The sequence below is a fragment of the Rutilus rutilus genome, assembly GCF_951802725.1.
Source record: "Rutilus rutilus genome assembly, chromosome: 25".
NCBI classification, from domain to species: Eukaryota; Metazoa; Chordata; class Actinopteri; order Cypriniformes; family Leuciscidae; genus Rutilus; species Rutilus rutilus.
Window position 1 is genome coordinate 2,751,814 of NC_140229.1, and position 27,082 is coordinate 2,778,895.

At 37.8% G+C, this 27,082-nt stretch overlaps 1 protein-coding gene across 1 annotated transcript in view; it reads right to left on the reverse strand.

Moving 5' to 3' along the window:
- Positions 1 to 4,563: 4,563 nt before the first annotated feature.
- LOC311285479 (uncharacterized protein) overlaps positions 4,564 to 27,082 on the reverse strand; it is a 52,126-nt gene continuing 29,607 nt past the window's right edge. Inside the window, exon 4 of the mRNA XM_084401126.1 lies at positions 4,564 to 4,627. Within this exon, the coding sequence (XP_084257252.1) occupies positions 4,603 to 4,627 (25 nt within the window). The 3' untranslated portion in view covers positions 4,564 to 4,602. The remainder of the gene's footprint in view (positions 4,628 to 27,082) is intronic.

The following is a 27,082-nucleotide window of genomic DNA, read 5'->3' on the forward strand; positions in this document are numbered from 1 at the left end:
TATCTATCTATCTATCTATCTATCTATCTATCTATCTATCTATCTATCTATCTATCTATCTATCTATCTATCTATCTGTCTGTCATCTGTCTGTCATCTATCTATCTATCTATCTATCTATCTATCTATCTATCTATCTATAATCTATAATCTATCTATCTATCTATCTATCTATCTATCTATCTATCTATCTATCTATCTATCTATCTATCTATCCATCCATCTATCCATCTATCTATCGTCTATCTATCTATCTATCATCTGTCTATCTATCTATCTATCTATCTATCTATCTATCTATCTATCTATCTATCTATCTATCTATCTATCTATCTGTCATCTATCTATCTCTCGTCTATCGTCTATCTATCTATCTATCTGTCTGTCATCTGTCTATCTATCTATCTATCGTCTATCTATGTATGTATCTATCTATCTATCTGTCTGTCATCTGTCTATCTATCTATCTATCTATCTATCTATCTATCTATCTATCTATCTATCTGTCATCTATCTGACAGTGTCATTTATTTCCATGCACACGATTGATAAAGAAATTATGCATATCAGGTAATTGCAAAGAATACTAATGCAACATTAATTGTCAGACAAACAATGGATCCTGCACGTTCTATAATGAGCGTCTTTTACATGGTTCATTCTGGCTTGTTTTTCCTGAAAAGAATGACATTGATTTAATCTGAATATGCATGAGGCGTCGCTATTCCAGCGCATGCAGCCACAGTGTTCATAAGTTTAACTTATGAGTAAACGCCTACCCGTACTGTATTAATATGCAAAGGAGAATATCTTTTAGCATTAAATAATTTAATAACATCACATCTGTTTTTGTGAGCTCAAGTTTTTTGTTTAGCATTTTTGTCCTATTATCTACAGATAGCCTACTTTTGTATTGTGCACCGGAATTTTTTTGGGGTGGGGGGGGGGGGGGGGGGGTGAAAATGCAATCAAAATGTGAATAACACACACAAGTTTTGTTCTAAAATAAGCCCAATTGCCATGTTCATATACGAACAATCTTCCCATGTAATGCAGAAAACACATCTCAGCAGTTTCAAAAGAAGGTGTAGAAGGAGAGAGACAGAGAAAGAGTATTTCCTGAAGAGGTAAAGAGGTATTTCCCGGGGCATTTTGTCATATCGCTGACTGGGAGTTGTCCACGGTTCACACTATTGTTTTCTTGTTCCCAGCCAAACCTGACAAGGAGGGTCATAAAGTGAGTTCCTGGCCCAATATTTAGCACTGAAACCAACAAAGACTGAGCTCCCAGCCACTCGATGCAAAGGTCTACTGAGATAGCACTCTAAATTTCAAATATATGCAATGAAATTTACATAAAAATCTCCACATGCAGGACAGAGAGCTACAAATTTGACTATTAATTCGACCTTGAAGGCCTCGGGAGGCGTCTGAGGTGACAGGCCACGGGGAAGTGTGATCTAGTGTTCTTGTTTGCCATCTGGAAACTAAAAAGGCTTATGAAACCTCCTAGACATACAGCCACGCTTCTAACTCTAACTCTAGGTTAAAACAGCAGCCCCTGAATGTCTCCGCCAAATGGCCTGATCGTTATTTTGATCATCAACTTTCACCGGAAACCATTAGATGCTCTCCGCGTTAATAGCACCTCCAGCAATTAGCACCTTATCTCCGTCCATCAAGCGCCGCGATGTCATTAGCAAAGGTTAGTTTGATAAAATCCACAGAAAAGTTAAACCCACAGAATGATTCAACCCATCCCCACGCTGGCTTTTAGAGTTAATAAAGCTGTTTTAGTGAGGCAAACAACAGTGTTTACAGATTTACTGCTGGATGAAGTGCGTCTCACAAAGAAGAGAACGTGATGGCTAAACACGCTACTTGAAATGAGTAAACGTCATTAGAGATTCGTCACGGCACACAAATGTTACGTTTGATAATGGAATCGTCACTATGCTGTCACGGGAAACTCGTTACTTGTGAAACAAGGTTTCAGCATTAGCAAACTACATAAATCGTTGTAAACAAAATAAACAAATGCATTCATCATGTTCAAGTACAAACGTCTTAAGTGATGTTCATTACGGAGCCAAAAGACTTGGAAAGCAGTCTGATTCTGGAAACAGAAATCCCACAAAGCATCTACTCATCGTGCGTTTGACTCGATTTTCCGCATGCAGAAACAATTCTTTCTTGACTTAGTATTTGATCAACCTGCTAAACGTTAAGAAACACATACAAATTAAACAAAATGACTTTATTTGCAAGATGATAATTGGATACATGATAATTGGATACATATATACATAATATATATATACACACATATATACTGTACGTGTGTGTGTGTGTGTAAGCATGCGTGTATTTGTATATTTATATATATATGTATTTATTTATATAAATACAGTTTATGTTGAAAAGGAATGGAAGTGGTAAGATATATCTGCTTCTCTATCAAATTCAACCAATTCTTTCTGTTAAATTAAGCCTATTCTTTCAGGAGAAATGTTCTTATTAAATCTGGAGGGGGGAAATGAACAGAATGGTCGTCATGCCCTAATTCACAAAGTCTATTCTACTCTATTAAGTTAGTCAATCAGAGAAACAGACTGCAATTTTCCCAAAAGGAATACAATTGTAGCAGTAAATTGGCACATGAGGTCATAATGTTTCTCCTCTGAGGAGAACATTCAATTAATCTGACCTTCAGCTGTATCTGAGTGTTTAAGGCTGCAGTGAGTGGGGTTTTGCTCTGTTCGTTTGGACCTGTGAGTCAGCATGTTTGGCTGAATGAACAGCGCCACCTACTGAAACTCACCTCAACGGCTTGCAGAAACACTGTCTGTGCCAAGCAGAACATGGACCTCCAGTAAATGAGCAACGCCTGTTTCAGTTTCAACGTCCAAGAGTCTGTTTTCAAATAAACTCCTGCCAGAATTCCTCTAATTCACGTGGGGGACATTATCCCCATAGGGGAGTTTCCATACAGCTTCCGTTCTTCTCAAAATGATTAGTTGACTAGATGCCAAGTATTGAAATTGGTCATGCATTTTTTGTCACGCATTCATGAATGATTCCTCAAAATCATGTGTGCTGTTGAGGAAAGTTGTGCTGTTACTTTACTGCGATCAGACGTGGTAAATCAGGTAAATCCCACAGACGCACAGTGAACGAGGGACCGAGCCGTTTAGAAGATCACAGGGACTTAATGGTGGACTCTTTTCACCAGAGAAAGTAAGAAACCACCAGAACGGCTTGCAGAATCTTTGACATGTGGCATGTGACATGTCATTCAGTGACATGTGGAAGCTTGTTTCCGCCACTAAATAGAAAATAAAAAAGTTAATTGCGACATTTTATCTCACAAATCTGACTTTTTTTCCTAGAGTTGCGTGATATAAAGTCGCAATTGTGAGTTATAAAGTCAGAATTGTGAGATATAAACTCGCAGTTCTGAGAGAAAAAAAAGGTCAGCCTTTTTTCCCTTCAGAATTGGACTTTATAACTCGCAATTGTGAGTTTGTTTCTCACAATTCTGAGAAATTAAATCGGAACTGTGAGATATAAACTCGCAATTGCGGAAAAAAAACTCAGAATTGTGAGAAAAAGAGTCAGAATTACAATATATTATCTCGCAATTGCGAGAAAAAAAGTCAGAATTGTAAAAGAAAAATCAGAATTGCGAGAAAAAAAGTCAGAATTGTGAGAAAAGAGTCAGAATTGCGAGAAAAAAAAGTCAGAACTGTGAGGAAAAAAGTCAGAATTGCGAAATATAAATGTGCAATTGCAAGAAAAAGTAAAAATTGTGAGAAAAAAGTCAGAATTGCTAAATATAACCTCGCAATTGCGAGAAAAAAAGTCAGAACTGTGAGGAAAAAGTCAGAATTGCGAAATATAAACTCGCAATTGCGAGAAAAAAAGTCAGAATTGTTAAAAAAAAAGAAGAATGTCAGATTTGTGCGAAAAGAGTCAGAATTGCAAGACAAAAATCAGAATAGCAAGAAATAAACAATTGCAAAAAAAGGTCAGAATTGTGAGATATAAAGTCACAATTATCTTTTCAATAGTTGTATTTTGTGTGGCCAGTTGCATGAACTGCTAAGACTAGTCTTACAAGTTAGTCTTTTTTTTTTCTGCTCATAACTTTTTTTTTTAAGTCTGTTTCATAAAAATATAGATTGGTCTAATTTGATACTGAAAAGTGACTGATTACCCCGAACTTTTAGTTAGTCACAGTTCTTGAGACACAGTCTTAACATAATGTAGCACTTGTGATGAACTCAGGATATGTGTTAATTGATGAAGTGTTGATTTTGGTGGGGTCTCTGTGCTTCAGGAACATGGCCATGACTGTCATAAATCCTGGAAGAAGTGTGATCGCACTCACATCCAGTTTCCTCAAGTACAGAAGATCCTGACACTTCTGTTGGGTGTAGCCCACGGCCTTGATCCTGCGTCGCTTCAGAAAGCTGTGGGCCGAGGCTTTACGGTGCAGCTGTAGAGGATACGGATATATGAAGCATCCTTCCTTCAAACCTCTGATGATAAACACAAGGAAACGGGACGTGGGAGGAACAGGGAAACTCACGGCCATCTGCGTTAGTACGCTGGCTTCCAGGAACTCCTGTGGTGGAAATGACACTAACACGTGTAAGAACGCTCACCACATGAATAATATTCACAATGTGTTTGTATTGGTATATAGTATGAATGGTGTATGGAATCACTTTTTTGCCAATAATAATGAACGTAACTTTTCAAGAAACTAATGAAAATGTAAATTGAAACTGAATAAAATAGACAGCCCAATCCATAGTTGACAGGTTTGAAACCTGGCGGCTGTATTTCTTATAAAAGTGAAGGTAAAAAAAAACTATAGAAAACATTACAGAAATTCTATTGGATTCAAAGGTTTTCATGGGAATTTTATTGGTTGTAATAGGAATTATAGTGGTCTCTGTGGGTCTACTGATATGTGTTGGGTTGTATTGGTGGGGGCATTAAATCCTAATGGAATATGTCCCAAACACACTACAAAAAAGAATTATGTAGTGGTTTAAATGGTAAAAGCCAATGGTTCCTATTTTAATATAAACCATTAGAATTTCTGTGATGGTTTCCAACTTTTTTTTAAGCTGGTCTGATCTTCTGTCCTTGTCTAAAGAAATAATTACACACATACATCATGCTTAATGTTTTATTATCAAGGTGAACACATGAAATTCATTAGTATCTGTAAAATCCGCCTACATAAATGAGTTTCACAGCACTAACACTGTTTCAGCTTTGATCACCTCGGTAAACACGTAATAAACGGGGCGTTACTTGCATTTTATGGTTGTCAGCTTTGTTGCATTACATTTACTTCACCAGGAGATGGTGCTGCAATTTCAATCTGAATGAAGCTTCGAGTAATGAACCATATTCGACACAATTGTATCAGAAAGCAATAATGCTTCGAAACGCTTCATTTGGCCATCACTACAAATGCGCTTCCAGAGTTTTCATTTATGCTTCCGAAGTTTTCATTTACGCTCTCTGCCAATTTAATAAATGAAAACTCTGGAAGCGCATTTCACAATTCGATACTGGTGCACATTTTCGAGTGGCCTTTTATTGTGGCCAGCCTAAGGCACACCTGTGCAATAATCATGCTGTCTAATCAGCATCTTGATATGCCACACCTGTGAGGTGGATGGATTGTCTCGGTAAAGAAGAAGTGCTCACTAACACAGATTTAGACAGATTTTTGAACAATATTTGAGAGAAATAGGCCTTTTGTGTACATATAAAAAGTCTTAGATCTTTGAGTTCAGCTCATGAAAAATGGGGGCAAAAACAAAAATGTTGCGTTTATAAGTTTGTTCAGTGTATATCACACTTTGCTGCAGACAAAAATCAGCAGACATTGTTTTTTTTTTTTGCACCAGGGGTATATGTCACTTAAAATGGACAATTCTGTCATAATTTACTCACTATCATGTTGTAGAGCTGCACGATTCTGGATAAATTGAGAATTACTTTTTTTTTTTTTTCTTCAAATAGAGATCACGATTCTCCCACGATTCTGAAGCGACAACTAAACAACATGTAATTTACTAGAGTTCTAATGAAATGTTAATTGTCTAATGTTAATTGTCTAATTGTAAATGTAAATCTAAAATGTTTAATTCATCAGAATGAATTATAAAAAATAAAAAACATTTGAGTGAATGATTCAATGACTCACTCATAAAGTCTACACTTGTTTCATTACAGGTTGAATAAGTGTTTTTATTTATTTATTATAAATCTCTTGAATGAATGAACAATTTAATGACATACATTTTTAACAGTCACTTGTCTCCAACTACTGGTGTAACGATGTAATTGATACAATTGTTATTTAAAACGCCAAGATCAGCGGCAGTGCCAACACAGAACTGAATATTTCCGTGTGATTTTGTCAAAGGTTTAATAGACACAGGAACATTTTTATCCTGTAGCTCAAACAGTAGAGCGTTGGCACTTGCAACGCCAAGGTCATGGGTTCGATTCGGTAAAGCAAGAACTGATAAGAATGTAAACGTGTACCTTGAAATGCAATGTAAGTCGCTTTGGATAAAAGCATCTGCCGAATGCATAAATGTAAATAAAATGTAAACGTAAATGTTTTCATTTAGGAATGAGATCACGTGGGTGTTTGAATGCAATGAAGCTGAATGACTGAGGCTGTCTTCCGGCCTAACATCTGCTTTTGTGTTTAAGGGAAGAAAGTCAGTCGCAGTCACAGGTTTCAAACATGGTGGTGAGTAAATGACGTCGGAAATTATATATTTTAAGTGAATCTGTCACACTATAGTCTCAAAAAAAAAAAAAGCTTTCTATTTATCAAAGAATGGAAAAAGCATATTAGAATGATTTCTGAAGGATCATGTGACACTTTTTTCATATATAAATTATTGAAATTATATAAACGCAATAAAAACAGTCATGCTATCTTACTTTCAGAGAAAATTTTGAATTCATGTTGACTTTAGATATCATTAGAAACCCAATCATAATCACAATCAGTGCATATAGGTCTTATTGTATATAAACACTCTTAAAGAGGGCCTTTTCAAAGTCTTGATGTTGTTTTTGTGCTCAACTAGAACAGGTTTTTCTGCTTGAATGTTGATTATTTTCCTCATATTCTCCATTGTTGCGGCTCCTCTCTTCCCACTCTGTCAGTAACGCTCTGTTTAGTTCCTGTCTCTATGAAGCCCCTCCTTCTGAAAAGCACACTGTGCTCTGATTGGTCGGCTGGAGAAGTGTGTTGTGATTGGTCGAGCGCTTCGAGTGTGTTTGAGAAATGTCCCGCCCCTTACCATAACCGCCAGTTTAACACACTACTAACTAACTCAACCAGGCCCCGCCCCTTTATTCTGCCTATTAATTATTTAAATGAGGAATATTGTGACGTGTTCGTTCCCGGAAGAAAACTCAAGACTACAATGGAGGCGTTTCAGGGAGTTCAGAAACGTTTTAATGTTCAAACAGCAACATTAAACACACTAAAGAAAGATGAGCATGTGGGAAAGAGCATAATAGGACCCTATTTCACCTCTATTTCAAAAGGCGCAGCTGAATGAACATCCCTGACCAGATCCAGTACAGCTCCAGTAAATTGTTTAAGAGCTGGCACTAATGAACAGTTACACACATCAGCTGATGAACGTTCAGTGACAGTAGAAAAGCATGCGGACACCATCACAGGAAGTCCAGTGACACGCGATTGTGTTGCTGATTACTGGCTGCTGTTTGACTAATGATAGGACCAAAACCAAGGCTACAATTAGCATCTTGCCCTTTGAAGAAGCCTATGGGTGCAGCGGTTTGATCAAGCCGCTGTTGTTGTTGGCTATCTTTAGGGCCGGGTTTGTTTTTGGAGCGTATGAAGATATGAGAAAGACTTAAAATAGTACGGCCAGCTGATTTGGGCTTTTGATTTCCCGTCAGCCCAGATCTGTAGGCAATGCTTGAACCGCAATCAGAAAATTTTATCTCGCTTCAGGAAGTGAAAGATAAGCAAAGAGATGAAGTTAAAAGGAAGACGTTTTTGAAGCCAAAGTGACATTTAAACCTTAAATGTGGAGCGTCTCGACAACTGTGCCTTCTCAATAAAAAAAATCAAGTAACGCAAACCTCTACTTGTGAAAGAACTTCCAAACGGTGAACAGTTTGTGTCTGGGCTGTGGGCGCTCACATGTCGAGTGACATCATGAGCCACTGATGGTACACTCTCAGAAAATAAGTGCATGTTAGTACCTTAGAGTAGCAATACTATGAATCTTTTAGGTATAAATAGGGTACAAAGATGTCCTTGACAGGCTGTTGTACCCCTAAAGTACCACTAAAATGTACAATTCTCACACATTGTTTCTGAGAGTGTAAACGCTAACGGATCAGTCGAGTGCGAAGGACACAGACAGTGACTAAACCGACACCAAAAGGACACAAATAGACGCTCTTGTCATTATCCTCCTGTTGTGAAAGCGAGGCGGTGGCTTTCTGACCGTCACCACGAACACATTAACTCAAAGGGGTGCTTGATGATGTTTCCACTTCTCTAATTTCAGTTAGTGTGTAATGTTGCTGTTTGAGCATAAACAACATCTGCAAAGTTACAACGCTCAAAGTTCAAAGCAAAGGGAGATATTTGCTTTAAAAGAAATGATTTTTTAAGGACTAAAATAGGAACTACATGACATTCCTCCCGGGTTAGTGACATCACCAACCCTAGAATTTACATAAACCCCGCCCCCTGAACACGATTAATAGATTATCAGAATATGCTAATCAATGACTTGAAGATAGCTACATAAATTCATCTACTTATCATTCAGAAATGTTGTCTACATGTTGTCACTTCTTCTAGAGTCTCTCCATCATTGTCTGAATCCGGTTTGAACATAAAAGGCATAAATGTTCAGTGCATGTCTGTGTGAGGTAAAAGGACACAAGCTGTTGTAGCTCCGCCCCCCTGTGCCGGGAGCAGCAGCTCATTTGCATTTAAAGGGACACACACAAAAACGGCACATTTTTGCTCACCCACAGAAAAAATTCAATTTTAACATGCTGTATAAAAATATCTGTGGGGTATTTTGAGCTAAAACTTCACATACACACTCTGGGGACATCAGAGACTTATTTTACATCTTGTGAAAAGGGCATTATACCACCCCTTTAACTCAATGCAAACTATTTCAGTGAGAAATCTGAAATCTGCAGAGCTACTGATATAATGGCAGTGTATACAGCGGATTGCAATACAGTACTTAAAGTGCTTAGGATAACGAGATTTATCAAATTGATAATGCTGCAAAAAGTTGCATATGTCACCGCATTTGGAGCTTCACCCGAAAATGTGAAAAAATGGTGCTTATATTTACTTATCCTCATTTCATTTGTGTCTGTGTTCAATCTGTTGTGCCTTTTTTGGCGCTCGAGAGCCGGTTTACACAGAACGCGTTTTAAAAATGAGAACTCTAGGTTTCTTGACTCAATTATAAAGAACCCTTAATGCCAAAAAAGGTAAGGAGAAATAAATTCTAAATTAAATTGTATGTTTAAATGGTTATTTCATTTATTTTCTAGTGATTAAGTATGTTTTCGGGCTGTTTTATTCATAAAAATGATAAATAAAAAAAATGAAATAAATACATATAAAATGATTCCATGGTTGGGAACGGAACCCCTAAAATGTTCTATATATGACAGAACTCTTTAAGATTCTATTTAGAACCTTTTCTTCTAAGAATGAGCTTTGAACAGCTAAATAACAACAAGCCTTGGTGAGATGTGCAAAGAAGCAGTTTTTTTCTCTCGTAGTTGCATTGCATTTTGACAAATTTGAGCCTTAAGTAAGTTTTTGGATATGCTGGAAGAATCGTCAGCTACTGCTAAAAAGATCAACTCTTCTGAAAATGAGGCCTGTAATGAGCCACTCTCACAAAATACTTCTGTTCCCTGTCCTCAGAGATTTAGCCTGTGAGGGAGGAGCTCTTACGAAGAATCCTGCACATCATGTCTCTATCTCTGATGGGGAACGCTGATAGAGTGTGTTTTCATGCCAGTGTGTAATTTGGAGTGAAGGCTTTTAAAGCAGGCAGAAACTATAAACAGCCTCCAATTAGCAGCCGGAGCATCAACAAGTGAAATAAACAATGTTTTTTTCTCATGTTTATCGAGGCTGACATGTTGGCGGAGGATTTCAGCATCTGGAAGGTCAATCAGGTACAAGCCAAAGGTCTCCGCAAAAACTCACAAACAAATGTGAGACAAAAAAACTCTTAATTTAGTGTGTTTTCATTTGACAGAGCAAGTCTCAACATGAACTCAAACATGATCTGAGCTGCTATCCACATTTGTATCTCTACACTCTATACTAAAGTGAATGACAAAAGTTATACACACAAAACTATACTACCATTTCAAAAGTTTTGATTATTATACATGTTGAAAACAGTTGTGCACAAACATCTGTAGCAGCACAACTGTTTTCAACATTGATAATAATCAGAAATGTGTCTTGAGCAGCATTTAAAAAAATTAAAAAATTATAATAATCACGGGCGTAATTTCCTATGGGGACGGGGGGGATGTTTGTAGCTTTAATAAGGATTAATCTATATTTAATTTATAATTTATGCAGTGCGGAGTGTTTGATAACCTTATTCAATTTCTGTATATTTCATACCTGTTAGACAGGAAGGGCACAGGTAAATATTACATTTATTTTTGGGTTTATGTGAGGATTGTGTTAAGTTCACTTACATGTTGTTTCTACATTACTGCGGAAATTGAGTCTCACATTATTTACATTTTATTTACACACAAAACATTAATGGTGAACATTTTTGATTTTATAAAATGATTCTCTCAAGTCTTGGCAATCTATTAAACAATAAAGAAAGTAAGACATATATTTTTCAAATATAATAAAATAAAAGCTGTTTTTAAATAGGATTTTTTTTTTTAATATTTATCAAAGAATCTGGAAAAAGTATATAAGAATGATTTCTGAAGGATCATGTGACACTGAAGACTGGAGTAATGATGCTGAAAATTCAGCTTTGATCACAGGAATAAAATACATTTTAACATATATTCCCAATTGAAAATTGATTTGAACAATATTTCACTATTTTGAACTATATTTTTGATCATATGCAGCCTTGGTGAGCAGAAGAAACTTCTTTCAAAAGCATTAAAAAATCGTACTGAACGTATACATTTTTTACATTTACATTTATTCATTTAGCTGACGCTTTTATCCAAAGCGACTTACAATTGCTATATATGTCAGAGGTCGCACGCCTCTGGAGCAACTAGGGGTTAAGTGTCTTGCTCAGGGACACATTGGTGTCTCACAGTGGATTCGAACCCGGGTCTCTCACACCAAAGGCATGTGTCTTATCCATTGCGCCACCACCACCAAGCTATTTGTATACAAGTATACAAGTATACAAGCTATTTAAGATTAATAGACAAAAAAAATTAAAGGTGATAATTTTCAAATTCATTGAGAACTTTATAAATTCTCCAGATATCTCTGAGCAATATCGATGTACTCTAAAGGATGTGATTTGGCAATGAGTGAGACATTGAGATTGACATTTAAAGGTTCCCTATACTCACATTTCTGAGCTTGCAATTACAGTACGCAGCAAAAGAAAACATTTATATACACTTCCATCCTCCACACAAGCCTGCGATGTGCTACCGAAGTGATTTACCGCGGTGAACGGAGCAGCAGCTGCTCACAACGATCCCTGGAGGCTGTGAATTTCACCCATTAGTTCTGCACTATATGCCGGGATTCAGGAGACACGTGACGACTGCTTCCAGATAACAGGAGCATTCATTCATATGAGAAATAATGAATGGATGGATGGATGGATGACCTCTGTAAAGGGTCACTGAAGGAGACCCACTGAGTATTGTTTTAGACCAAATAACCATGAAAGATTTTAATCAGTTCATCAAGTATCTCAGTGTTGTCTGTGCTGGGAACTGTCTGTCTGGATGGGTCTTGATCCGGGTCAGACGAGACTGAAAACTGTCCTCAGGAGACTCGGTTATATTGAATTTAAAGGGATATTTCACCGCTGGAAAGATGAATGTGTATTTAAATCGGGTCATTTAATGTAGTAGAAATGTGACATTATTTTAGAAGTTGGTGCCTTCTAGACTGAGAAAAGCCAGAAAATGTATTTTTGGCTCATGTGGATGAAAGACAACAACTCCCAGAATGCACTTGCTTCGCTGCCCTACGAGGCCACGCCCAAGCCACGCCTACCGGTTACAGAGCGCAGTATCGGGAGAAATGATACAGCTAGGCTACTAGTCGACTCGAAACTGAAAAGACGCCGTTTTATGGTGAGATCCCCCTATGGGCGGGTTGAAGACATGCGGGACGAGCTCCTCCCACTGGCTGGAGTCTCTCGCCTCTGGACAAAAAAGCCTCAGATGACGATAAATGATGATTTTTGTGTCATCTGAGTTTTTTTTCCAGACACACAATACAGAAATCTCTCGTCTCAGGGGAACATGAGGGAGGGAAGCACGGCCATTCGAGAATACTACCGGGTTTCTACTGATACAAAGCTTAATGCTAATCGGTGAAGTATCCCTTTAAGTAACATGGTTTCTGATGTTTTTGGAAAACATGTATAGCTATTTAAAGAATGTGAATCATTTGCTCTTGGAAGAATTTGAAGAGAAATGTCGGATATCAATCTCTGACTTTTGAGCAAAGTTTGAGACGTTGTTGAGAACTCACATTTGCTCAGGTGTTTTTATTTCAGGAACAATCTAAGAAACAGGAAGATTTGTCCTGTCTAAGAGAAAGCAATTAGAAATTAAAGAGATCTCATTTGTTATTTATTTACCCTATGGGATGATATTTTACTATGATACTGTTTGATTAACTTTTTAATTTAAAAACTTTTTTGATTAATTTCTTTAAAAAAATACCAGTTACATGGTGATCCAAAAACATGTCAGGTCATGCAAGGTCAAAATTCAACTGTACTGTGCATAAATAAAAATTATATACATACACATTATACATACATACGTGTACATATTTACATTCAAATATACACATAAACGCTCACACACACTCACTCACTCAAACTCACACTCACGCACAAACACACACGCTCACTCACTTACACACACGTACACTCACAAACACACACGCTCACTCACACACACACACACACACACACACACACACACACACACACACACACACACTCTCTTGTACATCTATCTTCATGAGGACATTCATTGACACAATGCAATCTCTAGCCACTTACCCCAACCTTACCCATCACAACTAAGTTCCTTACCCGGCCCCTGACCCTAAACCGACCCTTAACCTAATTATAACCTTGACCCTAAAACAAAGTCTTGACCCTCAAACAGGCCTTTAAAGGGGTCTCAGAAAGTGAGGACCGGCCAACATGTCCTCACTTTACTCTCTTTGTCCTCACTCCAATGGTCTAAAACTCAAACTGGTCCTCACAAAGATAGTTGTACAAGTACACACACACACAGTTATGAGAGTTAATGGGTTTAATCAATCGAGAGCTGTTACCATAGAAACATGCAACAAGGGATTTTTGAGGACACGACACAGCGAGGAACATCTTGATGACTTCAGATCTTTTAAAAGGGTTGTTTTTTCTTTTTTTACCTGTTCATCTTTCTTTAGTGTGTAATGTTGCTGTTTGAGAATGAAAAAGCTTTGCAAAGTTGTTTGTGTTTCTGAACTCCCTGAAACGCCTCCATTGTAGTCTTGAGTTCCTTCCGGGAACGAACACGTCTCAATATTCCTCATTTGAATAATTAATGCGCAGAATAAAGGGGCGGGGCCTGGTTGAGTTAGTTAGTAGTGTGTTGAAACTGGCGGTTATGGTAAGGGGCGGGACATTTCCCAAACACACTCGAAGCTCTCGACCAATCACAACACACTGCTCCAGCCGACCAATCAGAGCACAGTGTGCTTTTCAGAAGGAGGGGCTTCATAGAGACAGGAACTAAACAGGGGTGCGTTTCACGAAAACTATGGTCGCAAGTTCCATCGTCATCCACATAGTTCAATGAGTCGGTGTTTCCCGAAACCAAACAGCAATGCAAAGTTGTGTGTAAGAAGCAGAGTTTCTTGTTTGCATGACAAGTGGACTCAATAAATCCTTATCTTGAGCCAAATAAGCAAAGCTGACATTCAGTGCAATCTATATCTTTTATTTAGAATACACACAAATGGCATTTACGTCTTTTAGTTTGTCAAGAGATTTAAAGTGTCGTTGTTGAAGAGTGCGCATGTGTGAACGTGCTCTAGTGCGCAAGAACGAGCCAATGATTGAATCTGGAAATAAAGCAAAATAACTGAGAAAAATGAGAACTAGTCCTCAGATGACATTAATAATTTATAGCAAAACATCTAGCGTTAATTCGATCTCAAACAGAATCAGATTCATTAAAATAAGTTATTACTCCACCACGTGCGTGACATCATTAACCAACGTGGTTGAACGACCAATTTGCAACAATACGGTTTCGGGAAACAGTCGAGACTAGCTAGTTGATTTCTTCAATGATGCATCGTACTATTGTAGTAAAGTAGCGAGTTACTTTATCGCAGAGCGTTACTGACAGACTGGGAAGAGAGGAGCTGCAACAATGGAGAATATGGGGAAAATAATCAACATTCAAGCAGGAAAACATGTTCTTAGAGTCCAAAAACAGCATCAAGACTTTGAAAAGGTCCTCTTTAAGAGTGTTTATATACAGTAAGACCTACACGTGCGCTGATTGTGATCATGGTTGGGTTTCTAACGACCTCTTAAAGTCAACATGAATTCTAAAAAGGGCATACAGGTCCTCTTTAAATCGGCATGCGTAATTATTGTGTAACTTGACGAGGATGGAGCTGGAATGTCAGTGGGTTTGGTCCTCTGGGCGGACACACTTTGGCTGTGCTTCTGCTTCCTCTGTCCTGTCGAGTGCCAGATAATTTTCTCACCTTACTTTCATTTGCCTTGCGAGATTGGAATGCGAGGGCAGGGTGTGCCGCCCACCCTCCAGCGCGCAGATGAAAGAAAGACGAGCGAAAATGTGTGTGTTCATGGGGAGGTGAAGGAAACGAAACCCCAAACAAACGACAGGCTGAATCCACAAACTCACTCCTGCCAGCTCCTCCAGGTCACATGGTCTTTCCTCAAGATGTGTTTTTCTGTAGATAAGACACTTCTTGAGGAGGAAACCCAAGCAGGAGCTAAATCACCCTTTCAGATGTACAATGCATCCAGGTTTCCTATTCAACCTCTTTCAACAAACTGTGCTCGGTTATGATTACAGATCGGGAAAGCATATGGAGCTTCAGTCTGAGCCAACTGCGGATTTACCTTCCACATGCCAAGTTTTTATATGAAAGCATCCAGCTTAGTGTTATTTTACTATCATTGAGATACTATTATAGTTTTTATTATTATTTTTAATCCGTTTTATTCAGAAGTGGGCAAAAGTGATGTCCAGAGGGGATATTTGTTTGTAATATGAACCTACAAGTTTGATTAAACCTTCAAAATATGAGATTTTTTTTTTAATATTTTAAATATGAGGGAAGAACTAAATCCTAAACTTGGTTTAGGTATTTATCTGATAAAATTACTTGGTAAAAAAAAAGGCAAACTACAGCTACAGGTTTTATTCTACTATGCAAAATAAAAATGCACAGAAAAACCTAATCAGTTATTACTATTTCATTGGTTCTGATTGGTTTTGCACGTGTTCATAATTTCTTTGCAGCCTGGCCAAAAATTATATCGCACAATTTGTCATGTTTCATTGCGTTATTATCACAAATAAAACAATCTATAACTAATTTTGAATAATATTTTGAATAAAGGGTGTAGATGTCAATTTTCCTATAGACTGGACATCACTTTTTGGCCACTACTGTACATGTTTATTTGATTTCAAGTAATGATTTTTTTTTTAATGGTTTTAATTTTGGTTAACTAAAATAACCCTGATCCAACTTCTTAACAAAACTTGGACAACAAAGCAATCTCTTCCATGCCTTATGATCAGAAAAAGAAAGAACATATAAGAAGGAATGCATATAGCTCCAGGGAATTCTCCAGCACCTCCACACACGTGCAGGCAGATGTTGAGATCCATCAGGGAATGTGTTTGATCTGGTGAGTCACGAATCTCTCCGATTCAACTCTGAGAATCTAACCTGCCTTGCAGCAAATTAGATTGTTGGAATAATCAGTTCAGACCTTCTCTAAACCTTGTAACAGCTTATGAAAACAACCTCGCCCCTCGGAAATCAATCAAAACTCAAAGGAGTCAAAGTAAAATTAGATTTGTAGTATTGCTGAAGAAAATATGATACATTGCCTGAAGAAAACGCATGGTGTTGTGCACGGGCACGGCAAAGTTAAATGCAAAACTAAACATTTGGCAAGACTAAAAACTCTCTATCAATGCTTCAATATTTTAAATCTAGCGTCATCACAGGCTCTATGCCGAACGTCACATGAACAAACGGGAAAACGAGTCTCATCGCATCAGCTTGTAGAAGTGTTAAGAGTGACGGCGATATATATATGGACTTTAATCAGCTAACCTAGCTAGTTATTTTTTATTGTTGGTGTTTTATTCAATTTTAATATCCGAATATTAGTGAGAAGAAGAAAAACATATGAGATGGACATCGGTTATTCTCATCTCAGGCCTCGTCCATAATGCGTTTTCGTTCGGGAACGTATCTTTTTCTCTCCGAACTTTTGAACGACTGATGAACTAAACATGCATCAAACAAGCAAGCAAGCATGCGAGTTTTAATAATCTTTGACGGACATTTTGTTTGATAAAATTTGACGAAGTCAAATTGTCCGGGAAGCAGACACACTCTGTCAGTTCAAAGCTCGACTAAAAACATATCTCTTTGACCTAGACTAGACTTTTATAATTCAATGTTAGGCTGCATAGATTAGGTCGGCCAGAACCGGGAACACTTCCCATAAATCCTGATGTACTCGTTACATCATAAGAAGAATGCCGTCTACGCTAATATTAGTCTCTCTGTTTATCCCGAGGTTTACCGCAGTCTCCCGGATCCAGGCCGTATCCAGATCTGATGAAGGACCTGCGCCTGGATCCGATGTCAACGCAGTCCTGAAGTGTAAACTAGTCTCTCCCCTGTGAAGGCCTCCTTTCCTTTACCTCTTTACAGATAAAGCGTTGTCGGGATGAGTCGTGGATGCGATACAAATTCTGTATTATTAATTTTAAGGCCAGACAAGTAGTATGTTGAGGGTTGATTTGTAGGGAAGGACTACACGCCTGCGCACATGTGTTCAAACGCACATCCTTATAGACTGAACTCGTAATACGCATGTGCACGCCATCTGCGTTCTCACCGGTTCGCGTTTTTGAAGTTTGCGCAGAAAGAACTGAAGAGTTTTCTGTTAAAACGGTGTCCCCTAAGTTAATAACTAATGATCGTTGCGACGGAAGTGAATCAATCAAACTAACTTTAGCTGGACAATAACTTTATTCTAGAGCTGCTATAAAGCCAAAACACTTTACTTTAATTTCCTATTATCATTGTAAAGCTGCTTTGGAAGAATCTACATTGTTAAAAGCGCTATATAAATGAAGATGACTTGACTTGACATGTTGAACATGGACAGATGTGTTTATGTGTGGGACTGTGCAACCCAAACAACATGAGGAAATGAGGGGTCTCCAAACATTAGTGCCCTACGTAGAGAGCTCTCACTCTCGTGACACGCTGCCATTTTCTGACTGATTTTCTCCCGGTCTTATCTATAGGTAACCCGTCTCTGAAGACGTCAGCGAGTGCACTGCACTTACAGAGGCGCGTCTTCCTCTCGCAGGAAACGACAATCACAGGCCTGTCGAAACGAGACCATTGAGAGTTAAAACTAATAGCCAGTTATCTGAGTGCTTGTGCTTGTGTGTGAGATGCAGAACACATGCTTCTCTGTGGTTAATGGCTTCCTAGATTAATCAATTCTCTAACCATTCCGCGAAATAATTTTCCCCTGCATGTATTTCCTTCTCGTCAGCATGATCAGAAGCTCAGATAAGAACAATGGTTGCAAAAATACGCATTCCCACACAAATTATATTCCTTCTAAAAGAGATGTCATCTTGTTCTAAACTACAGGGCCCGTATTCATAAAGATTCTAAGAATCCTCTCAGAAAACTCTTAATTTAGCTTAAAAACTTTTATGTAGGAGTCTTAGCTTAAGAGCGATTCGGGACCGATCTGAGAGCAACTCTGAGTAAGGAAAATACAAAAACCTTTATCTTAGTGAGGAGGCGGGGTTGACCCCGTTGCTATGTATGACACAATCTTTTGAAGACTGTGATTGGTTGGTTGTCCAAGAAGAAAAAAAAAAAAGTGATTTTAAGTATAGGGTCTATTCTAAGCCTCCACTTTGAACTTACATGCGTAATTTTTCCTATTTGATCGTTCTCTCACACACACACACACACACACACATTATATATGTGTATATAAATCCTTTTTTTATTTACCATGCTGTTGATTTCCTATAAGGTATTTGATTGCTTAGAATGATAAAAATTGTTCCACTCTTTCCAGTTCCACTGATTGCTGGCATGTCTATTTAAGTGGTGGTTTGAATGTTGGTTTTAATGTATCAAATATGGAATTTTCCCAGTTGCCAAATATCGTAATGTAGTGATTACTTTCATTTCAGGCGCTATGGCATTTCTGCGCTGTGTCGGAGATATTAGCGTGTCTCTAAAAAGATCAGTCACAAACATGATCCCTGCACGATCTAATCTATAGCGTCTTATTAACTCACTGTCATCCATTGTCTGCAACACATTTCTTCTCCCTCTTCGTCTTTCTGCCATTTTCTCCTCTGCTAAAGAAACTCTTAAGCCTCTTAAAAGTCCTCGTCCGTGCTCCTAACAATTTGGACCTTAAGACCTCTTTTAAGGGTTAAGATGCTTTCTGAATTACTTTTTTCTTTACTAGGAGTTTTTCTTTAATTTTAAGAGTAAACGCCCACATTTCTAAGATTTTTCTTAGAATTTTGTCACTAGGAGCTACTCTTTGCATTAAGATTCTTTATGAATACGGGCCCTGGACGCTTTTCTGGTGATTTTACTAAAAAGTTGCACCACTTTAATTGGGTCATGACAATATATTTTTGAATTTATTATGTTCCTTGAGGTTCACTTAAGTTTTTTTGCACACAAGAACAAATCTATATGTGGAAAAACAATCATTTTTTCTTCATTCTCAGACGAAATGATCAGTTTTTAAGGCGCGGCTCCTTTAAGGCTTGTCAGTAACAGACACTGTTATGATTGGTTAACGCCATTGCATGGGTAACAGTATTAACACCCACTCGCTTTTGAAAATACGATCCATATAAAAAAACATAATTTACATACAGGATTATGAAATAATTTACTTACAGTATGGTTTGTGATCCAGCTGCTGTCAGATTCAATACAGTTGCTGCTTCATCTTTCAACTGAAGTTTCTTTGCGAACTCTCTATTACACTGTGCCTCGCTGACAAAACAAAATGCTCCGAACAAACATATAATCCTCTACCCTTCTTGCGAGAGCACAAGTTGAATTTGCTCAGCGAGTTTACTCTGGCGTCGAGTAATGATGCTCATTAAATATGCCCTTGTATCCGAGCTGCACCAATCACATCGGGTTATCTGATATAGGCGGGCCAGAGGCGAGCTAAACCGATGACGACAGCGCTGTGACGTCGAAGTCATTAGTAAACATTGCAAGATGGCTATGGATGAACACCAGTTGTTTGAAACGGCTTTGGCCGCTACAATGAACGAGTTAGACTTGGCTTTTTATCTAAAAGAGGAACAGAAGACGCCGCTCGAATCGTTCCTTTGCAAGAAGGGCGTTTTTGCTGTTTTGCCGACCGGATACGGCAAGAGTCTAATCTACCAGTTAGCTCCGCTGGTAGCTAAGCGTATGGCAATTGTTGTGATTGGTCGTAGTGTTATCCAATTCTGTGCAGTGAGATTTTCAAATGCAGGCTTGGTGCCGCCCCTCGAGCTGGCCGATTTACATTAGTCGATGCCAGACCATTAATCTTTCAGAGTTAGGTCTGGATTTCCAGGCTAATAATCCTCTGGGACGCCATTAAAATAAACCATCCACTTGTTTCAGACGCTGGGATCCTTCTAAAGGCTGTACAGAGACACAAATGAGCCGTTTAAACTGGACGAACGTTCTTTCACTCCTCCATTTGTCCTGTTGTCGACAGACTCAAGTGTGTGGAGTTCGTCAGAAACTGAACATACATCTGTATACTGAATCAGTGTAGACAGCATCAGTCATTAAAATGGGTTTTATTTGCTTTTGACGCGGCACTCACATCCAGTGTAGGCAAATGTCAGCCATTAAGAGACTAAACACCAGTAGGCTATGTTATTGGTGGGCGGGGCCTATGGTGTGATGATGTATAACTATTCGTCGATGTCTTGCTCTGGAGGCGGGCATATGCAAATGTATTTTGCAAATTTGCAAATTTGATTTCTCATGTCATGACCCCTTTTAAATGAGGCATTTCACTAAACAATAGCAGACCACAAAGTAAAAATGTTTTAAAATAAAGACTAATGGAATATGTTTTTTTAAACATCATTATTTGTTTAAATTCATATGCCTCATAATCTTTATTCAAAATAACTGTATAAAGTCCCTCTTGCAGCGACATCTCTTCACTGATGACGAGGGCGGGGCAACCTGTCACTCATATGAGCTCAACCAATAGCAAACCACAACCATCCAATCAATTCCCCACAGACAAAATCAAGCCCCGCCCACATTTGTTCTTGTTCCAGAAGCTGTTTAACTCAGATATACGTCACAATAGGGAAAAAAGACGAGCGCTTTTTATCCAATGTGTTATTTGCTGTTTATTTGTAACCAATTATGAAAATTGCTTCTTCACCAATCTTCTTTCACTGCAGATGCTATCAGCGCAAGTATGCACATTTAAATGAAGTCATTCTTATTATTTTCAGCACACACATTCTTGCGAATAGCACCATAACTGGACATAATTCCTTTAGCGAATCGGATGCAACCGCATAAAATTCTCCCTATAATTCACACACCATCCACTTGTGCCAATAACCTTCACTAACGGACAACATTGTTAGGCATCTCCATCCCGTTTCCTCTGCTAAACGTGCGTTTCTAATCCCCGGCATCGTGCTATTTTCTGAGCTCAGGATGTGACGGCCCATTTCACTGTTTAATCATTAAACTCACCGAGGCTGATACGGAGGTGTGCAGAAAGTTATGCAGAAAACAGGTAATGTCTTCCTTTAGTGCTGCTGCATAAATGAGATGATGCATTTTAAAGTCACTGCTGATGTTCTCTGAGGACGTGAGTCATGCCATTTGCACTGATGGCGCCTAAGCATGTGTTAACTCATTTCACACTCGGATTTCATGTAGAGCACCTCCAGAACTGCAAATACAGAGGGAGCAAAAATAGAGGATAAAAAGGAGGCAAAAAAGCGATAAAATCATACAGTATGGCTCATAAATCAGATTGTCGATAAAACAGACGATGTAGGCTACTGTATATGCACAAGTTCAAGTCTATATAACTGCAAGAATTGCAAACACGACCTCACTCGTACGAAATTTTTCGTACATATTTTACGAATTGCCCAATTCGTATGAATACGAATGACCTACCCCTGACCCCGCCCCTAAACCTACCCATCACGTGGGTTTAGACAAATCGTACAAATTCGTACGAATTAGCCAACTTTTTATCATTCGTACGAATTGGTCGTGAGATAGTGTTGGGTTGTACGAATTCGTACGAATTAGCCACCTTTTAATCACTCGTACGAATTAGTATGAATTGGTCGTGAGATAGCGTTGTACATTCAGTCACAGGTGATTCACACTCCAATCCAGAAGGGCGCGTGCGCAACGCTGTTTGCTAACAGTAAAAAGCGCAGAAGATGAGACGATCAATCAATATATGTTTCCATCTCTCAACCAGTGTTTCAACTGGGGAAAGATATCAATAAAACAGCTTGAGAATAATATCTCACGCAGCATTACATTTACCTCAGGCATTTAGTGTCGACAGCAGGTTAGTTCGCTATGAACTCTAGAGAGAAGCATTTTGTATATGCACTATATTAGCCTATTCATTATATTTACTTAACCTGTTAGTAATGTCTTGATTAATTAATGTATGTTTAAATAAATTCATCATGAAAACAAGTTATGACTTGCTGTGTAAATTGTATCTCAAAAATGAATTGGAGTAGAAAAATAACTTTGTAATTAGATTTAGAGGTTAATGCAAAACCTGCCTTTTGTGCAGTCCATGTTTTTATTTATTTATTGATTAATATATCTAAAAATAAATAGCAATTATTATATCTAAAAATAAATAGCAATTACATTAAACAATTTGGGCTCTGTTGTTATTTGTAACCTTTAATATTATAGTAATGTGTAATTAAGGGCTCCCTATATAGTTTACAGCATTAGCTAAGATATATATTTTTATCCTTAAGAAAATTAATTATAATAGAATTTATTTAAACACAAATACACATTTGTTAAAAAAAACAGTTTAATTAATAAAATAAGCAATTTTGTGCTTAGTTTTCTCCCCCATGCTGTACCGAACCCGTACCGAACCGTCATGTTTGTGTACCGTTACACCCCTAATATACAGTATATGTGTATATATATATATATATATAGTATATATTAAAGGTGTAACAGTACACAAACATAGCTTAGCTACAAGAGATTGTGCATTGGAGTTTACCTCGATTAAAGTGGTTTTATGCATTCCAATTCAACAGCACCCCTTAAACTGAGTAATATCATTGTAATACACGGCTTATAACAAACCATAAAGTTACCACAAACACTTTAACACAATATGCCAATCTATTAGGGACAGCGGCTCAGGGGAAATATCTCTTTCTTGGCAGAAGTCGTGGATGGTAGTACCAGCTGTGCAGTTGGCAGCGCTTCATGAGCCACTTGGCTGGGAAGGAGGAAGAGCTTTTGACTGGAGCGATGGAGGAGGCGAGGAAGGGAAGGCGTGCGGGGGGGTTGTATCCTGAAAGACCCACAGTGTGTTAAGTGCACGCCAAGGAGAACTCTGGGAATGAAAAAAAAAAACAAAGTGTGGCAGGGGCTTCCTCCTGGAGAGAGCAAAGCTGGAGAACAATGCTGTGAAACGCAGCCAACACCCAGTGGCCGTGGTCCACATCCATCAACACTGCGCTGTTCTCATCGGAACGTCCAAACCATACAAACACCACCGTGATCCTCGAGGAAGACCCCAGCAAATCAAAACTGGACCATTAGTGCATATTAATTACCTTGTGAGGTCATCTATATGCTAATTTAGGCCTAAAAGTTGGCTAAATTATCTTACTAGCAGATATAAAAATGACAGAAACAGACAAATCTCGCAATTGCGATCCAAATCCATAAATATAAATACAAAATACTTCTCGCTAGAGCTGCAGGATAAGAAGAAGAAAATTGCGATTAAAAATGCAATAAAAAAAAAATATGAAATAAAGCTCCAGTTTTGCAGCACAATTTGTCCCACATTTTTATTTTTTTTGATTATATATCAATATGACTATAAAAAATTATATCAACAATAACAATAATTGTACTGTACAATAAAAGTATTATTATTATTACTAAATTAAAATATTCAACAAAATATGATATTGCTATTATAATATTTCACTGTAAAAGTAAAAAATATTTATTAAAAATAAAATAATAATTCAACTCAATAATAGTACAACTGTAAAAAAAACTTGTAAAATGTTCAACTCGCATGTAAAAGAACACAGTGTCATCGATTCCTCGTGCAGCTCGACTTCTCACTACATATAGCAAGATTTTTTCCCTATAAGCCCAGCCGTGTTGATCAGATACAGCGAACAGCATCTTCCAGCAGGTTTGGGATCAGTCGAGGGGTGAAGATGCCACATTTCTCCACACCTTTAATGGCTGTAGGGTGTGTGACGGCCTGCAGAAAACACACAGCCGACCTGTCAAGTCTTGCACTGAAAGTGTGAACAGAACTGCAGAAGCTCTAATTAAATGCATTTTTGAAACACCTGAAGTGATAGGCGAACTGTAGTTTGGAGAAGTTGTTTTAGTTTTAGTTTTGCACCAGCTTGTTAGTGGTGTTTACTAAGACAAGCATCACTGTTACTATTGCGTGCAAATATAAAATAAAATAATATAATCTTGTAAGATGTGGACAAAAGTACAACAAATATTTTAAAAATGAGCAATGCATTTGCTAAGGTAAAAATGCATTACGGTTTTTCACAATCACGAGGACACATCAGTGTGTGTGGGCTAAACTGTGGCTCATTCATCATTGCTTTGATGACACGACATCTTTCATATGACATGAACACATTTCTCACTTAGACACAAACACCAGCAAAACTTTGTCAGGTGAATTTGCACGTTTACATAGTCTTTTTTAAAACTGTAAGCCAGAAATTCATTTAATTTCTGCAGTAATGACATATTGTAATTTATTTCCAATACTTTCAAAACAATTAGATGTAGCTGAACACATACACAAGTGTTAGTCTTTTCCTTCCCCATCTATACAAATGTTTGACTATAAACAGTCATTTTTTTTATTCTTATTGTTTAATGAGTGACAAAGTGTGTTTGTTGTGTAAAACCTTTGCTAGTGTTCTGGAAGCATGAGTTGATTTGAGACATGAATTAAGTGTTTTGGTAGTTTTAGTGCATTTTGAATGTGAAATGAACTGCTGTGCCAAGCTGAAAGTGGTTAGGAGAACTGTGTGAAGAGCTTTTAATGAGAAATGTGTCCCAGTGATTGTAAAAAACTGTAAGTTCTCTTTACAATTGTCTCCCTCTTTGCTAAAGATTACACAGCTACAGTATAACGCAACTTCATAAACATACTTTTTTTCTGGAAAACTGACACACACAATGCAAAACATCACTGATTGCTTTGTAGTTCTCAACACATCTTATAAATGCAAGTCATTTTTTTGCAATCATGCCAAAATCTCATCTATGTATGCCATATGACATTATATTGGTGACAAATACACAGAATGTCCGACAACAATGCAAACCAAAGGCATCAAAAACGACATGCTTATTGCCAAACTTTGCAAAGCATATATTTCAAATATACAAATATAGCCTACTAAGTGATGCATAAAGCATTGCGGAAATAATTGACAGGTCATGTCCTATAAAACCTGCTTCCGGGTCTATTTTCTGCAATCCACATGCAATTATGCCGAACAGCTCCATTTGCATGCAAACAGCTCTTCGGGTTCACAAGTATAACGTATTTCTTTAGGGCTTCCTTTGACACAACACACTTTCCATGCCTGAAGCCGTCGAGCCATGTATTTGAACCAGACAGACGCAAGCGTGACCCATGTCCGCATGCATTGTTTGATTTGCGGAAGTGACTACGGTTGAAACCTGATGCCGCTGTGCCGTTTATAACATCACTCTCATGGAGGAATCTTCCAAACTATTCTGAGCCCTGGAAACTATACGCATCCCATTTCACCCTTGTGTCCATACTGGAAAACAACATGCATATAAACAATGCTCCTTCCTCCAAATACTTCCTCTTGGTAACATTCAGGTGTTTAATTTTAGATCCAGCGGGTCTCATAGTCATATTGTCCACTGCAGTTTTCCTGGAGGTTATTCGAACGTGTCTCATCACAGTCTTGTGTGTGTCTAGAGTCACGTTCTACAATCTGAGTCGAATCAGGCGGGCTTAAAGAAGTGTTGCTGCGCCGATTTTGTTCATCCTTGGTGTGTTAGTTGGGTCTTAAAACTATTTGTTTTTTACATTTATACATTACTTTCAGCCCCCTGAAATATATATATATTATTTCCAGGCCAACAAATATGACTTATCTGGGAAGCAAGTCTGTGCATCATTCAGAATTGAATTGAGAATTCCTTTAGCATTTCAACTTTGATTTGGATTTGGACTGAGGAAGCAAACAAGATGCAAAAATTGAAATCTGAATTTGCATGTAAGGATGTAGAATTCAAAATTAATTGAAAATCCATCTAATTTTAACTGGAAAAGCAAAGTTTGTCAAGGCAAATTTTGAATGTTGTGTGAAAGAAAAAGTTACAAAAGTTAGAAAAAAGTCCTGAACATTGAAAAATTAAAGATTGATCAATCGACAGACAGACAGACAGATAGATAGACAGATGGATAGATAGATAGATAGATTGACAGACAGATAGATAGATAGATTGACAGACAGATTGACAGACAGACAGACAGATTGACAGACAGACAGACAGACAGACAGATAGATAGATAGATAGATAGATAGATAGATAGATAGATAGATAGATAGATAGATAGATAGATAGATAGATAGATAGATAGATAGATAGATTGACAGACGGACAGACGGATAGATGGATAGATGGATAGATAGATAGATTGACTGACAGACAGACAGACAGACAGATTGACAGACAGACAGACAGACAGATAGATGGATAGATAGATAGATAGATAGATAGATAGATAGATAGATATAGATAGATAGATAGATAGATAGATAGACAGATACATAGATAGATAGATAGATAGATAGATAGATAGATAGATAGATAGATAGATAGATAGATAGATAGATAGATAGATAGATAGATAGATAGATTGACAGACGGATAGACGGATAGATGGATAGATAGATAGATAGATAGATAGATAGATAGATAGATAGACAGACAGACAGATTGACAGACGGACAGACGGATAGACGGATAGATGGATAGATAGATAGATAGATAGATAGATAGATAGATAGATAAATAGATTGACAGACGGACAGACGGATAGATGGATAGATAGATAGATAGATAGACAGACAGACAGACAGACAGATTGACAGACAGACAGACGGATAGATG